This window comes from Gopherus evgoodei, chromosome 23 (genome assembly GCF_007399415.2).
Source record: "Gopherus evgoodei ecotype Sinaloan lineage chromosome 23, rGopEvg1_v1.p, whole genome shotgun sequence".
Classification (NCBI taxonomy): Eukaryota; Metazoa; Chordata; order Testudines; family Testudinidae; genus Gopherus; species Gopherus evgoodei.
This window is the reverse complement of record NC_044344.1, coordinates 2,500,132-2,517,154: the sequence shown is the minus strand read 5'-3', so window position 1 is coordinate 2,517,154 and position 17,023 is coordinate 2,500,132. Positions and strand designations below refer to the sequence as shown.

Here is a 17,023-nt window from a genome sequence, read left to right as displayed (position 1 = left end):
AATAATGCTATTTTTACCTGAGAGTTGAACTGTTTTTCTGTCTCTCTGTGATTCTTTTGTGCAAGAGCTTCATACCGTGCTGTCATGTCATTTAGTCAGATAAGCTCTTGGAGCTGCATCCATTTTAACATTGATATCACCACTAGTAACCCTTTGAAAACTTCTGACTTTCCGGAGATAGAGAAACCAGGAGGACTTTTATAACACAGTGACGTAACACTATAAGATATGAAAAAATGACCACCACCTGGAATAAGTTTAACACAGCCCCTACTGTATCCACAAAGTGAGACTGTCTTTGGATCACCTGATCTAGGCTATGATTCAGTGAGGTATTTAAGTACCTGCTTACTTTTAAGCACATGAGTAATGCCACTGACACTTTCTCTGAGCCTAGGTCTACACTAGGTGCTGGGGTGTGATTCCCTTGCTCATGTATGCATACTCGCAGTAGATCTCATTGAGCTAGCATGGGTATCAATAGCAATGTTGCTGAGTAGCATGGGTAGCGGCAGCTTGAGGCGCAGCTCCTTCCAAAGCTGGAACCACTACTAAAGTCCAGGCCACTAGATGTTCTGAGAGATCCACCACTACCACCAGTACTGAGGGAGGAAAGCTTCCTGGAGCCGTCAGACATGAGAATAGAGACAGATATGGCATTAAAACAGAAGTGGGACCTGCCCCAGTATAGCAGAGGGTGTATCAGCCAGGCAGATTTTTAGCCTGTATATGTAGAATTAACAGAAATTTTCATTCCTGAATTCGGTCTCCTTATAGCAAAATGTAGTATGACAAGTTAATGTCGATTATCTACAATTGGGTATTTTTTTTCTGATTAAGGTTTTTACTAACTTTATTAAGTACACTTTCATAGAAATATGTCCTTAGGATATTTGTTACACCAAGGATTGTTATGGCAGTAGGTGGAGTAGAGCAAAACTTATTTCACTGTTCATTTAATCTTTTATTTTGATGAGCAATCTTTTTTTCACCTTTTAACTTTAGCTCTGTTACATGCTCTTCATCTTTCACACTCATAATTTCAACAAGAAACAGAACAAAACTTTGAATGACATGTATGAACAGCACTGCTACCTGGATTATTAATTTTGCATTTTTTATTTTTAGCAAAGAAAGGGACATCAGATCGCTTGTCATTGTTTGACTCAAAGCCATAATTTAGCTGGTGTGCTGATTTCTTCTTAAGTTATTTTTAAACAAATTTGGTACTAAAACCTGAACTGTGCATTTGCTCCACAGAAGCCTGCCAGGGAAAGTCCTGAGAAAAGGGATGGGGGTGGGGGAATTCACTAAAACAAGAATTTCTTTCTAATTTGGGATTTATAAGAGGCTGAGATATTGCCTGGTAAATTCATTTTATAATCTGAGCTCAGTGGAATTCTTTAGCAGATATTGATTGTAAAAGAGGATTTCACTGGTTGTTGCAATAAATCATCTAGTTTATTTTGTGTTGCGAATATCAATGCATTTAATAATAATTATTAGTATTAATAATAAAGTATATAGTGATTTTGTGTAAGGGGCTGCTTCCTGACTTTGAACTTGTCTCAGGAAGGATTACTAGCATTGTAAGAAAAATTTGGTACATAAAACAAATTCCACAACTTTTGTCTATTTAACAGTTTTTCAAAGAGGCTTACAATACCTGGTGCAGTTTTTCATTTTTCCCCCCACAATCACAATAAGCATTTTCCCAGCTAAAACTGTATGTTGCTTATGAAAATGAAACTTAAACATCACAGTGGAAATTCAGTTTGGGAGAAATTCTCAAAAAGTAACATGGAACAGATGATTGAGTGTCCTCTTTTTAAAAAGAGCAAGTCATTGCAAATGCAAATGTTCTATTACAACCAATACATGAGTACAGTTGTGGCAGGATTCCTGTTACTTGCACCTGGTATAGAAATGTCAGCAGCCACACCATCCCTTATGGGGTTTTTGGTCAGACATATTTCTGTGTGCAGCCCATAGGTTTGGGCTGCATATTATATATATATATATACACTCTTTTAATAAAAATAGCAAAAGTGTTAGAAGCTAGGCCTCCAGACAGTGCCACTGAAATAATAGCAGCTGAAGATAAATTAGCAGCATTTCTTCTTCCATAACTTCAGTGCATTTAAGCGTAACTATATGGGTTTAAATTCTGCCCTTGACATAGACAGGACAGTTACATTGTTAATCAAACCCAGTTACCAAATTGTTTGAGGTTTGCCCAACGCTAGAATCTATCAGTCAGTACTTAATTCACATAAAAATAATCAGGACTAATGTATATAATTAGCAAAATTAAGAAAGTTTATTGACATACACCAGAACATAGATTTTTTTTCATTTTGTTTTGCATAACAGAACACTTCTAATTTAAGTGAAAAGAAAAAGCAGAGACCTTTCACTAGACTCTGTCTTTTTAAGGAAAGAAAATATTTCCATAGCCACTCAAGATGATGCATTTACTCATTTGCATTCATTCTGGTCACTTTGTATTAGTATCTGTAAAAGGACCATATCTCGATGTTGTTTATCTTATTGGCTTCTCTTCAACTGACTGGACCTTAGATGATGTGACTCTACCATGCTGATCTAACTCTTCAATGATTGTTTTAATCACTTTGATTTTCATTGGTTCTAAACATGAAATAGAAAATGTGAATGTCAAAACTTAAATATAAGATAAAAAGTAATGCTCAATTCACAGTCATTTTTTTGCAAGGGATATGTTTCAGAGATACGATAGTATATCAATCAAACATTGGTTGTAGGCAATTCATTTCTTTCTTAACTGAGATGGAGTGTGAAATTCCTCATTACCATTTTGGGATAAGAGCTTGACTAAAATACTCCATTATATTTAAATAAAGTCCATTAGATTAATAACAAACAACTAACAGATATTGAGAGAGTATTTTTTACTCATAAGTAATAGCAAAAAAACCCCAACATTATTCTTCTACACCTTAATTTGCCAAGATCTCTATAGCCTAATAACAAAAACCATAGGAAAATAAACACAGAAACTAATTACCTTTGCTGATATCGCCTGACTTAGATTCAGAGCTTGCAGATCCAGAACGTCTAGATCCCAACTCTGTACCAGAGAGAAGACCACTGTCACCACCAGTAACAACCCTAACGCACCACTGGTTTTAAAGCTTCCAGCTGAGCTACTTCCAGTACCATCCCATCCAGAACTAACTCCTCAAGCTCCACCAGTGCCCCACTTCCTGACACCAGAATTCCACACTTCACTACTAGCTCTCCTGCCAGTACAATGCATCTGACCTCCATGATCCACCAATAGAGCTTCCAGCAAAGCCACATGTTGCACTGCTTGGTACTCGGGGCCGGCCCCAGGCACCAGCGAAGGAAGCAGGTGCCTGCGGCGGCCAATAGAAAGGGGCAGTACTCCATCCGTTATTGGGGCGGCATGTCCGGATCTGCGGTGGCAATTCGGCGGCGGGTCCTTCACTCCCTCTCCTCCTCTTTGGCGGCGGCTCAACTGGGTTTTTCTTTTTTCTCTTTTTTTATTTTCCGACTCTTGAGGCGGCAAAAAAGCTGGAGCCGGCCCTGCTGGTATTCAGACAGATCTGCTGCTGCTTTGTGAGGGGGAAACTTGGTCGCACTTGTGATAAAAGAAAATAATTGTTATAAAGAACATGTACAGTGTTTTCCTGCACAAATATGCAGTTTAAGTAGAGGCTGTGAAGATAATTTTAAGGTTTTATATACAAATTTGAAGTTGCATCCTACTCTTCTTAAGTATATACATTTTTTTTCTGATTTACCTTCCCTAGCTCACCATTAGCTAATTATGATTATAAATAGCCAGCCTCAAAATGTCCATGTGTGTTCTTTCTTCTGGTGTTTGACATGGATGCATGGGGGTTGGGCAAATGGGGGAGCAGCTCCCTCTACAGGGATCCCTCCCCCTTCAGCTGAGCAGCAATGGGTGCAGGAAGTGGTGGTGGTGGGTGATGGTGATGCTTGCAGAGCTTCCTGTAGCTGGGGGAGAAATCTGTGGGTGGACCTGACCTGGCCCCGGATGCCATGCAGAAAGGGGAAGTCCAGTCCTTCCCAGTCCATCTGGGACTAGCAGCTTAGCAACAGCCAAGTCTTCCCCAGTCCCACCTCCTGCCCCACAGTGATTTACTTCTCTCCTGCCTGCCCTGGACACCTGAAACATACTGCTGGGGACAACTGCATGTACCTTCCCTTTGCTTCTCCATCAGAAAGTCATTTTTTGTGTGGAAGCAAGGAAATCTGCACATGCGCCATGGCACAGATTTCCCCCAGGAGTAAACAGAAAGTGTTGCCTCTTCTGGTTGAGAGCAGGAAGGGACAGTCAGTCCATGCCAGGTGCTTTCCTTCTGGACTGGAGATGAGACCTTCTGTATGCTTTCCCCCCTCATTCCCATTCCATTGGTGGTAGGAAGACTCATTAAGACAAGGCAAAAATAATTCTGATTGTCCTGGCTTGGCCATGTCAGCAATGGTTTACATATCTTCTTGAACAGTTCAGCTGGATCTTCATACATCTTTCTCTGTCACCAGATCTCCTGTCTCAGGAACAGGCAGGATTCTTTCATCCGACTCCACAGTCCCTTCACCTGATGGCTTGGGCAATCGGACTTTGAACAGTCATGATCTTCATCTGTGCAAAATGTACTCTTACTATTTGAAAAGGTCCAGATTTGTGGTTTGGATGCGAGGAAAATCTGATTCTCCTGGCTCAGCTTCCATATGTTGCATTATGGGATATTTACATAATGCACTTAATTGAGTGGTTATCCAACCCATCTTTGAAAATTCATTTGGCAGCTATCACAGCTTACTATATTGTGATGATGGTAGATGTCTGTTAGTGCATAATGCAGTTAAGAAGTATATGAAGGGGTTATCTAATATATCTTTCCTTATGAAAAATTCTGTCCTTCCTTGGGATCTTAATTTGGTCTTATCAGCAGTCATGAAACCACCTTTTGAACATTTGTCTGACTGTTTTTTGTATTATCTCTTAAGGTAGCATTCATTATTGCCATGATTTCAGCCAGAAAGATGAGTAAATTAAATGCCATGATGGCTGCTCCGTCATTTATGTCTTTTCATAAAGATAAGGTGTCTTATCTTTCAAAAGTCATTTCTGAATGTCACATTCATCAGATAATTAATTTGCTGGTATTTTTTCCCCAAAGCTTCATACTAAGAGGAGTAATCTGTTTTACATACTTGTGATACAAGAAGAGTTCTTTCATATTATTTAAATAGAACTAAAAGTTTTTGAAAATCATCTAGATTATTCATGTCATATGCTAATAATCACATAGGTTATTCTGTGTCTCCCCCGACAGTTTCTTAATGGATTAAATAATGTACTGTTGAATGTTACATATTAACAAGATTTCCTGTACCTGCTGTTGGCACCAGGGGGCTACTACCCCTGAATGTATCTTTAATGGCTCCCAGTGGAGCAGATTACTGTCATAGACTCATAGAATATCAGGGTTGGAAGGGACCTGAGGAGTTCCTCTAGTTCAACCCCCTGCTCAAAGCAGGACCAATTCCCAAGTGAAATAGCAATTCATACCAGTGAAAAAGGTCCACAGTAATTAGCTTGCATGCACTGCAGTTTATTCAAGAAGGAATTACACAAGCAGTAAAGGATTACATTAAGCACATAACTCCTATGTTAGACATGAAAGAACTATACAGTAAGAGCTATACAATCCTCTTAGTGAGCCTCTCTTTCACAAACATACACAAACAGGCCGTGTGCTAGCCTCACACAGTTCCTGCTTGGCAAACAGAGAAGATGGTTAACAATTCTATGGACGACGACTTCTCTCCAGGTCTGGTCTCCTCAGCCCTCTGGTCTGTCTTGGATTCTCTCAAGGCAAGGCCTTGGCTGCCTGGAAACCCTTCTGGTCACAATCCTACTTGAGCCTATGGAGCAGAGTTTTGGCTACACTCTCTAGCAGTGTTTTCAAGCGTCAATCAAGGAATTCCCCTAACAGTAACTTAATTTGCTTGATTTTTATATTCTTTTTCCTCAAAGGAGTCACATGTCTTAAAAGCATGCCCAGTAGGCATGTAGCTACTAATTTTTACCTAATTAATACGTTAGGAGGAGACTGAAGAGTGGTGCCAGCTGAACATTTCCCCACATCACTCCTTTTTCAATCATTCACTTCAGCCCCCTGCGTGATGTCCTTCAATGGGGTTGAGATGCCCCTGTCAGCCCATGCTCCACTCAGGATGTCCTATACATGTTGTTTGCCCCAAGTGGACATATTTGCTGACCCAAAGATAAGTATTCATCATACACACAGCATGGAGCCAGTCAGTTTCACCTCTACCATCTGCCTGATGCTAAGAGAAGGATTCTGCTCCCAGAATCTTCTATCGCAGTTCAGTCGTGTCAAGCCACGTTCTCACCATTCATTTGGGTCAGCAAATTCATTTGTCATTACCCAGGAGCTATCCGACATGTACATAAACAGTCTTGCAGGTAAACAAACCCGATCACAATTCATTGATTCTGAAGCACCCTTCATGGCTTCCACTTAACATATTTATATCAGTAATACAAGTTTATATCTTATTTTCCTAATTCCAGACATAGAAATAATATATGCAAACAAATAGAATGAACACACTCAGTAGATCATAAGCTTTGTAATAATACCTGACACAAGACCTTTTGCATGAAGCATATTCCAGCTACATCATATTTACACTCAAAGCATATTTTCATAAAAACATTATGGAATGCACCATCACAGACATATTTTCAGAAACGCGCTTTTTCTTGCAACATTGCATAGCATAGTACTGCAATTTGTTTGAGACTTCATCTGCTATCTTAGCAAGTTTCTCTCATATGCCTAGCAACACATTTGTGAAATACATCATAAACTTAATATAAAAAAACTACCTTTTTAATTAAATAAAGAAAATTAGTACTGAATGTATTTTAAGATGAGTAATAAGTTATGTTGTTCTAGTAAAAAAGATTTAAGGGTGAAATTCACTCCTGTGAAGAGTGCCAGCACAAGGCATATTAACGACTGAAATCTCACTTAAGCTGTTTTGAATGCTTAAAGTCTTGTGATGCCCTTGTGGACAGGGTTGGATTTCACAATAAATTAACGTCAGCTCTGTTATATACTAAGAATCATGAAAAAACATTTCCCTGTTGTGGTCATGAAATATCTGTCAGCTCACTTGAGAGGTCAGACACTGAGAAGTGTATTCTAGTAAATGAATACTGTCAGTTTTAATTGCTTTATCAAGAAGAAAGGTAGCAAGGATAATAGTTCTGTGAAGGTATCCAATAGAACACACCTGTAAAATCACTGAAGTCATGGCCGATTCCTCTCCCCTTGCATGCAAGTTTAGGATTTTTGTTCATTTTCAGACCAGATTGAGAACCCTCATCTGGATAGAGCTATGCTTTTCACATAGCCTTATTGAATTCAGTGGAACTATTTAAGAAGTAAGATTCTGTTCAGTGGCTCACAATCTGTCTCATATCTTTGTTTCAGGTGAGATGCTTTTTAATAGTTACTTAAGTGTTATGATTAAAAAGTCAAACATATTTGAAAAGTTTGTTTTGTGAACCTCCAATAGATGGCATCGCAGAATAAAATCTGGTTTATAATTGGTTATGATATTATACTTTGAAATTTAGATAGACTATCTATCTACTCTAAAACACTCTTTTCATTTTCAGTAAATATACAAGCATGATTCTGCAAAGAGAATTGTTTATTTTAAATGACTTTCTCCATTGTGGCAGTACCAGTTTGGCTAATTTTTGCCTTTCATGAGTCACTCATTTTCTGATTTCAGGTGCAGTGGGTTCTGCCAACATGAACATCCATTGGTAAATGGGGAAAGCCATGTCATATACACGGGCTGTCCCCCTCTCATGTCCCAGCATTGGGGCAAGCCATTTATGTCATGCTCACCCTCCTTTAACACACACCACACAATGATAAGTCACTGCTTTTAGAGAATGTTCCCCATGATAGTATCTCAGTCATTATCATGTAATTCTTTGCTAACTCTGGATCATACTTTTAGGCAGAACACTATAGGTAAATGCTCTGTTATAGTTGTTTGCGTATTCATTAATGAAGGCACTTTTGATACTGCTTCTCAGTTTTTTGTTGTGCTACTCAGGGTATTCAGTAAAATTTACAGTTGTTTATGAAATCTGACTGCTGTTATGGAGTCCTCTAGTGTAATGTGCCCTGTTTTCTGGGGTATTGGAACAGCTGAGTCATATTAATAAAAATTATGAGTAATAATTATTTTATATCACCACGACACGTTTGTGATGCTTTACAAAATACAGAATAAAACAGTTCCACTCCAGAAAACTTACAGTCTAAGTCATACGTGTTCTGTATTTGGAAGCATTATGTTGAATTAATTGTGACTGATTAATGGAATTTATTTTCCTAAATGTTCTTAGTGCCCCAGTAGTAAAATCACTAGTATGAATCTTCCTTTATTATGTTTAGGTTAAGGTTTTAAAATAAAGTCTCATCTACAACATTTGTGCTCTAGAGTGTGTTGAGTGGTTCCAGTTGGAAAAAAATTAGGCAACAAGAGAATGTATTTCCATTTCATAATAAATGTATCGTGATACTCCGATTTGTTACAGAGTATGGTATTTAAATTGTGCACCATCAAATACTGCTTTGATCACAAACTTCAACAGTGCTTGAATGTAATGTTCTTGTTTCAGGTACAAACACTCTTTCTTAAATGAAGATTAAAATTACAAACATACACAAATTCAGGGCCGGCTCTGACTTTTTTGCTGCCCCAGGTAAATAAAGCAAGTAAATAAATAAATAATGAAAACGGCGCAGGGCGGCTAGACCCGGAAGCAAAGCAAAAGAAAAAACCCAAAACCCCTGGGTGCAGGGGAACTGGACCCAGAGGCAAATCAAAAAAAACCCAACCCCGCTGGGTGCAGGGTGGCTGGACCCAGAGGCAAGGCAAAAAAAAAACACAACCCAAAACCCCTGGGTGTAGGGTGGCCAGACACGGAGGCAAAGCAAAAAAACCCCAAAAACCCTGGGTGCAGGGTGGCTGGACCCGGATGCAAAGCAAAAAAAAAAAAAAAAAATACAGGGCAGCCATGCAGCCCTAGGATTGGACAGAAGCCCTTAGAATCTGCCACCCCCAGCACAAGCTCGCTTGGCTGGTGCCTGGAGCCGGCCCTGCACAAACTGTATGATAAAGCAAGGTACTGAGCAGGAAAAAGTACTAAAGTTCTGATAGCACCTCTCAAAGAGTACTCATATGTTAAAAGCTTGTTTATTCCTTTTTTATTAGTCAAAAACTGTATATGGGGCTTAGAATAGCAGAGTAATTATATTATTCACTTATCAAAATTACAGATAAAAAGCCTACTGTATAATAATAAACTGAAAATTTAACATGTACACTAGAAATCTGTTTTTTTCAGGTATTTACTAATGACATAAAAATAGCTGGATTTGAATGGTGAAAGTAATAAAAGTAATTTTGAAAAGTAATAAAGACAAGTATAATTTGAAACAGAATGTTTATTGCATTACCAAACTTCAGAGATTCAGAAATGTATTTTAGTTTTATATAAAAGAATCCTAATAAAATCAAAAGAAAAAGAAGGCAACATGTACTCATCTCTTCAGACAAAAGAATAGAGAACCTAAGTTATGTCTCTTCATTGGGATGCTTGTCAAAGACACAATCTAATGACTGGATCCTCTGCAGTGTCGTGCTGTTGCTTACATCTTCTCTTCAACTTCCTTTACATGGGATGAGACAACTTTACCATCCACCACCTCCTCAACAATTGTTTTGATCTTTCTGGTTTTGGTTGGATCTAAACATTAATAAAAAAGAGTTAGTTTATGAAAGTATTAATGTTATTAAAAAAACCCTCCAAATGCGGAATGGAATTTGGAATGCTGCCTAAGGAATGACAGGGATGTCAAAATAAGCACAAAGCTAAATGTCTATTGGGCAACTGTGCTTACAGTGCTTCCATATGCTTGTGAGACGTGGACAACATATTGTCACTACATTAAGAAACTTGATCAGTTACATATGCTCTGTCTTTGATCTGTTTGCAGGGTCAAATGGTATGACAGGATTCCCAATATCAAATTCCTTAATCATGGTTGGATGTATGTCATTCAGAGCACACTCAGTTCAGCTGCTTTGGACTAGGCATTTAGTTCATATGGCCAACTCGAGAAAAGCCAGTGCCATATTTTATAGTCAGCTAAAGCAAGGCACCCTGTCTCATGGTGTCCAGAACAAACAATATAAGGACATACTGAAGTCAAACTTGAAAGCATGTTGGGATGACCCCAGCAACTAGGAAGCAACAGTTATGTCGCCATTCACTGCTTTGAAGCAAGACACATTAACAGCTTATATGAGAAACACGGGAATCACAAAGCAAGGATACAACAGCTTGCAATAGTCAAGAACAGGCTTTTCTGTCCCACATATAACTGTGTTTGTGGTTCTCACATTGGTCTGACCTCGCATATATGTGTGTGTTTGCTGAATCTTCATACGTTGACACTGACATTGACATCAGACTCCATCAATTAAAGTTATAAAGCAGAATTATACACACAGATAACTAGTTATGTCCTTAATCCTTTTAAAATTAAAGATTAAAGTTTCTTGTCATGATGAACTTTACAGTATAGTGGAACAGAATGGCATTTACTAATTTAGTTACAGCAATTGTTCTATAAAATCATTTTAACTGGGTATTTTCTCCCCCATACAAACATTAACAACAATTTTACATCTACAGTTCACAGCACTTAGTAGTATATACACACAAATCTAATCATCAGTTGAAGTTAAATGCTCAGGGTCAATGGGCACTTGCAAAAATAAATATTATCCCAGGAAACTCAACTCACCATTAGAAGAATCCAGTGATTGTGTTTGTGATTTGGAACCTGTCAAAGATGAACTTTCAAATGAACCTCCTTGTCCCCCAGCAAATCCATTTCTGCAAAGAAATCACAGATACACAATGTCACACAATAGTTGTCAGGATCGGGAGTACAGAGCAGCAAGTTTTTTTGTTGGTGTTTTTTTTCTTTTTTTTTAAATCCTGGATGAGTCAGGAATAAGTCCTCTCTGGTTTCTTCTTTTTTAAAATACTGAAATCATCAGCATCATGGGTGAGAACTTTACTTTTAAAAAAATCATAATATTATCCTGCTTCGATTAGTCACTGAGATTGCAATTCTTACCAGACTACCAAATGTATTAGTTGAAAAGGACAATTTATTTAACCTCAAAACCATATATGACTACATCTACTTCAACATTTTCTTAAGTCATTGGTCTGGTAATTTTGCAGGAACTCCATGAAAAACAAAATTTCTGGAATGAAATGGCCCAAAACAAAGTAAATTTTGTATGAACAGTCTCATTACTTTTACACAGGTTTAATTCTATCATATCTTAGTTAAGCCCCTGAAATTCAGGGCTGCCCAGAGTGGGGGGCAAGTGGGGCAATTTGCCTCAGGCCCCGGGCCCCACAAGGGCCCCACAAGCCCCGGCCTGGCAGCAGTCCGGGTCTTTGGCCGGCATTTCAGCGGTGGGGGCCCTTCAGTGCGGCTGAAGACGTGGAATGACTGAAGGGCTCCCTGCCGCCGAAATGCCACCAAAGACCTGGACCGCCGCTGGGTAGTACAAGCGCCCCAGCTCCCCTGCTTTGCCCCAGGCCCCCTGAATCCTCTGGGTGGCCCTGCTGAAATTCCATGTATCTCTAATTCAGGCTAACGCACACTAACTCCAGTCACATTCAAGGAGTGACTTAAATATAAAATAGAATTGCTGATTCTCCTTAAATGGTTTCTATATTTAAAAATAGCTATAACCTTAATTGTTACAGGATCTTTTACAACCAACGAATGTATTGTTGAAATATGTCTAGGCCTTACTTTCTGTTGCTTTGTGGGCCACCAGTCTGCACCATTCCTGCTTCCTTGGAATTCACATTGAAAGACTGTGAAATTCACCATGGGAGTGAGTAAAAAGGGAGTTTTCAATTTCAGTTCTTTACTTACCCAAACTCCCCATCTAGCAGGCGACGGTAGGTCTCAATCTCCATTTCCAGCCGGGTCTTGATGTCCAGGAGTTGCTGATACTGTGCATTCTGGCGCTCCATATCAGCCCTGACCTGGAAAAGCTGGGACTCCAGATTCCCAATCTGAAGCTGTATTTGTGAGAGTTGAGCACAGTAACTTGCTTCTGTTTCTGCCAGTGTGTCTTCAAGGGATTTTTTCTGCATAAAAAGTTGTTACTGATTAAATGTAGTCTATGAATGGGGAGAAGAAAACAATTTAATAATTAGGAAGAAAAGTGGGCTAAAATGATGGAGAGAAGTGGTATTCTTTTTCATTGTGTATAGTGAAATATTTAAAAACTCTTCTTAGAATGAAATATTAATTTGTAGAATTCCTGCTTCGGCTTCTTATTTAATATGTAATCCTGTTTTTTGCTGTACCCAGTCATAACAATGTATTTGTTTTATAATGCATTACTTGCAATTCAGGTGTTCCAGATATTACTGGAGTTTATGGAGTAAAAAGAACACAGAGTTTCCTGGGATACTTAAATGTTAATCTTAAATAGCAGTATATCTGAAATTGGAAACGCTACTCTGAGTAGCAGCTGTCTGTGAGCGTACCATGGCAAGCTGAGATTGTAGTTCTATTTCCAAGCCCTGAAGAATGCGTTTTAGATCTGTGATTTCACTTTTTCCTGACTGAAGCTGTTCAGTGTTGGTGGAGATTTCCCTTTTCAGTTCCATGCTCTGAAATGTCAAGGAAAAATAGAATGTAATTCAGCTACTACAAATGTTTTTCCTATATTTAACTGTGTTTGGCTGAATTTGTTAGCTCTAAAATGTTTACTTTTTCATTGAACCATGCTTCGGCCTCTTTACGGTTCTGTTCAGCAATGACTTCATACTGTCCTCTCATGTCATTCAGAAGCTTGGTCAGATCAATTCCTGGAGCAGCATCCATTTCAACACTGACTTGGCCAGTGGCATTACCTTGGAAACCTTGTAGTTCCTAGAAGGATAAAAGGAAATAAAGGTGTTTCAGTATAATAATGAACAAAATGATCAGCTCTAAATTATGTATAAAGAAAAGTGTATGATTCAAGATCACTTTAATTCAATATTAAACCTTCCTAGTCTAAACTAATCTACCACTATCTCTACTGTTAAATTTACTCTGTTTTAAATATGAATTACTTTTCACTGTATCACAGCAACTTCAGCAATTCATATCTACAATCTTCCATTTCAATTTTTACATCTTTTTGGACATTTCTAAATTACAGAGAAGTCATCTCTTCCCCACCCAGTGTCCTAGGCTATTAGTAAAAAATCACTGAAGGGAAAGATAGACTACTAGTTTAATTGACTTCACAGGTTCCTCTGGTTCATTTCAGTATTAGCTTTCAGCTTGAGAGAAAACTTACCCTTGGTGGGAAAAATATTTTTTCATACATTATTTTATATTCCATACAGTGTTGCCACATGTGTTGAAAATGCATGTAAACATCCATTATATCAAAATAATACATCTGGCTGATTTTCATGATACTTTGTAAAAGAATATGAAAAGATCTTGCAAACCAGTTTCATTTCATTAATCACAGAATAGACTGACAAAAAACTAAGAAGAGCTGTTGTGATGAAGTCATAGCAAGAGTTAAAAATGTGTTGCATACTAGTGGAAGCAAATATGCTCACAGCTCAGTGTCCTGTACATTTCCAAAATAAACCCAGAAACTCAGGAGCAGCTGGAAAGAAAACATGTTGCTGCCTACCCAAAGGCAAAAGGTAAATAATTGAACTTTGCAAAACCAAAACTAAACATAAAATAACATGCTTGTGCTTTTTAACGGGGTTTTGCACCTGATGTTTTTTTAAAGCCCAGAAAAGTAATCAAAAGATGCAGTCTGAAGCTTTTTTCCATTCTTCCATGGCAGATCCAAGCCTGTTTAATCCTTTTTCAATAAAGTAGTTAGGCCAAGATGGGTGTGGCAAAAATATCTGTTGTACCTACACAAAGAGGCCTTATACAAAGCAGACACTCTAGGGAAAATTGCTTATTATATTACTGGAGGTGAATCTGAGAAAACCAGTAATACTAGCACTATTAAGTGCTCCCAGTTTGTCTCATTATCTGCCTCTTCCAGTGTCTCTCTCCCCCAATTCCTTCATTGAACTGGTTACAAAAAAACAAACCAAAAAAGCCAACAACAGAAAGAGCTCTTTCTCAGGATTAAAAAAAAGTCAGAGAAAAGACGGACATTACACATCTCATCTCCTTTTTTCTAGTACATTTTGAGTTTTACTATTAATTTATGAGAAAACTGCAATACTAAAGCAAAAAATCTGTCTACCTCCTCATGGTTCTTCTTCAGGTAAGCCAGCTCCTCATTCAGGCTTTCTATCTGCATCTCTAGATCAGCTCTGGTCAAAGTCAGCTCATCCAGAACTCTACGCAGACCATTGATATCAGCCTCCACACTCTGGCGAAGGGCTGCTTCATTCTCATATCTTAACAGAAATGATAAACCAGGTTTTTGTACCATAAATGGGATCAGTGTAACATACAAATAAAAATAACATAACTGTTTTTCTTACTAAATGATTACATCTTTTACTACCACTTCAAAACCAATGTATTATGATTATGACTATTATTAAATTGTACAATAATGTTTCTTTTACATTTTCTAAGAGAAATACCTGAAAATCACTGAATCAATTTGGAATTTTTAAATAAAACATTTATAATGGGTTTCATAATAGTACTCTCTGCTTACTTCAGTCTGAAGTCATCAGCAGCCAGTCTGCCATTATCAATCTGCAAAACGATCCTGGCATTATCAAGGGTGGCGTTAATTATCTGGAAAGACAAGCAGGATGCCCAGAAAGTGATTCTATAACCTGGTAGATGTACTGTTCAATGTATTTAGTAATATAGTAATGCAAGGGACGTTCATTAGACTCTTGTATAATATATAACTAAAATATTTAGGACCAGATTCTTGCCTAATGTAAATAAGCAACCAATTTATGCCAGTGAATATCTGTCTCATGGGCTCTAAAGTAGCTTTACAGTCTCTTTATTGCAGAATGAATAGGATGAAAGAATGTATGGGGTGAAAGAAGTATGAAGGGTATTAACATGAAAACTTTTTTTAAATATCAAGAAGAAAAGTAATAATCTGAGTTAATATTAGTTAATTTTATCTCTACCTTCTCTTTAATTCAAATGAGGCCTGGTGAGTTCACATCGTCAAAAGGGATTTTGTTACACAATTACAATAAATTTGCTTTATCTGCACTACAACAAAAATGTTCTTAGTATCAGCACAATATGATAGATGATCATTACAAATAACAGTATCATAGCGAAAATTTGCTGTTAGTTTCTCAAAAGAATTATTGTAATTTTCACCTCGGACAATATTAGGTGAATTTAGATTGTAAAAAGATGCAACAGGTGATTTTTTTTACCTTATTCCTAAGGTCTTCAATTATTGGGTAATATTTACTATAATCATGGCCAGCTCCAGGGCCACCAGCACCAGGACCATTTTTCTCATACCACTCACGGATTTTATGCTCCAGGTTAGTATTACCCTCCTCCAGAGAATGTACTTTGGTTAAGTAGGCAGCCAGACGGTCATTCAGGTTCTGCATGGTTTCCTTTTCCATGCCAGAGAGAAGGCCACCATCACCACCACTACCAGCACCAAAGCCACCTCCAAAACCAGCGCCTGCGCTGCTACCAAAGCCACCTCCTAAACCTCCACCAAAACCAGCGCCTGCGCTGCTACCAAAGCCACCTCCTAAACCTCCACCAAAACCAGCGCCTGTGCTGCTACCAAAGCCACCTCCTAAACCTCCACCAAAGCTACCTCCAAAGCCACCACAGCTACCAACCAAGCCTCCCCCCAAGCTACTACTACCGAAACCTCCACCAAAGCCAGAACTAGAACCAAGCAGAGAAGCAACACCAAAGCCTCCTGCACCACTGGAACTAGATATTCTTACAGATCCCCCACTAAGACCACTCCGGGATGAAAATTGCTGAGATCTCCCCCCTGTACGCACAGAAAGAGCCATTGTGTTCAAGTTGCCCTGATCAAGTGTAACAAGTAGATGAAACAGAACAGGGTAGCTCAGAGAGCACTTTTAGCCTTTATATACAGAAAGAAATGGGTGTTTCAGTTGTACAGTCCACACCTCCTCAAGCAAGCACTTCATCTTTTTCTTTTTGTCCCAGCTTAACATCTCCTGACCAGACTAAATGATATGTGCAAAAGCATATTGTCCATTCATGTGAAAATATATCACCCTCCAGATATTTGTTCTACTAATAGGAGATATGGGTGGAGTAGAGCTAAGCTTTCATTATAATGTTTCATCATGTGCAACTGAGCACAGAAAAGTATCTTTCATTTTAATCGCTCATACGTAGTTTTTTTCTCATTCTAATATTAATTTCCTTTATTATTTGTGGCTGTTCTTGTAGTAATATACCTGAGAGAACCAGTAGAAAGATTCCTTTAATCTCATTATATTTCTCTTTCTATCAGTTGTCACAAAAGAGAAAGAAAAGAACGAAAACATTATTTTCTATAGAAAATCACTAAAGATTGAGCAGAAAGCAATACCGGTACTTAGACACCAATAATAAGTATGGATGGGGAAGAGTTTACAGATAAATATTTGTGACATATTATACCGTCATTTTATATTGGACTCTTTAAAGGTTTTTTCTTTTCTCTAAGTTGTTTGAAAATGATTCAAGACTGTACTGTGTTTGTACTTTATCCCAATGAGAAGTGGGTCTACAGCATACATGTTTTCTTGAGTATCTAACAGGATTTATATTTGAATCTCCCTTGTACTACCATCCCAAAGTTC

At 38.2% G+C, this 17,023-nt stretch overlaps 1 protein-coding gene across 2 annotated transcripts; it reads right to left on the bottom strand.

Annotated features, from left to right (window-relative positions):
* Positions 1 to 9,806: 9,806 nt before the first annotated feature.
* On the bottom strand, positions 9,807 to 16,219 carry LOC115638867 (keratin, type I cytoskeletal 12-like). Of its 2 annotated transcripts, XM_030540887.1 has the most exons (9): positions 16,063 to 16,219; positions 15,608 to 15,918; positions 14,911 to 14,993; positions 14,485 to 14,641; positions 12,978 to 13,139; positions 12,752 to 12,877; positions 12,129 to 12,346; positions 10,968 to 11,059; positions 9,807 to 9,904 (listed from the first exon to the last, which is right to left on the bottom strand). In XM_030540887.1, exons 1-9 carry the CDS (start codon positions 16,217 to 16,219, stop codon positions 9,807 to 9,809), a joined length of 1,404 nt encoding a protein of 467 aa, XP_030396747.1. The 2 variants fall into 2 exon arrangements, with proteins under 2 accessions (XP_030396747.1, XP_030396746.1); XM_030540886.1 differs by having other exon boundaries at positions 12,135 to 12,346; positions 15,608 to 16,219.
* Positions 16,220 to 17,023: the final 804 nt, after the last annotated feature.

What these genes read in the sequence shown, in the direction of transcription:
- LOC115638867 (XM_030540886.1), bottom strand. Translation starts at nt 16,219, where the DNA reads ATGGCTCTTTCTGTGCGTACAGGGGGGAGATCTCAGCAATTTTCATCC. An exon ending in CGTCGCCTGCTAGATGGGGA is followed by an intron (nt 11,060 to 12,134) that starts GTTTGGGTAAGT and finishes ATTTCTTTGCAG; the next exon opens with AAATGGATTTGCTGGGGGAC. An exon ending in ATCACTGGATTCTTCTAATG is followed by an intron (nt 9,905 to 10,967) that starts GTGAGTTGAGTT and finishes ATTAATGTTTAG; the next exon opens with ATCCAACCAAAACCAGAAAG.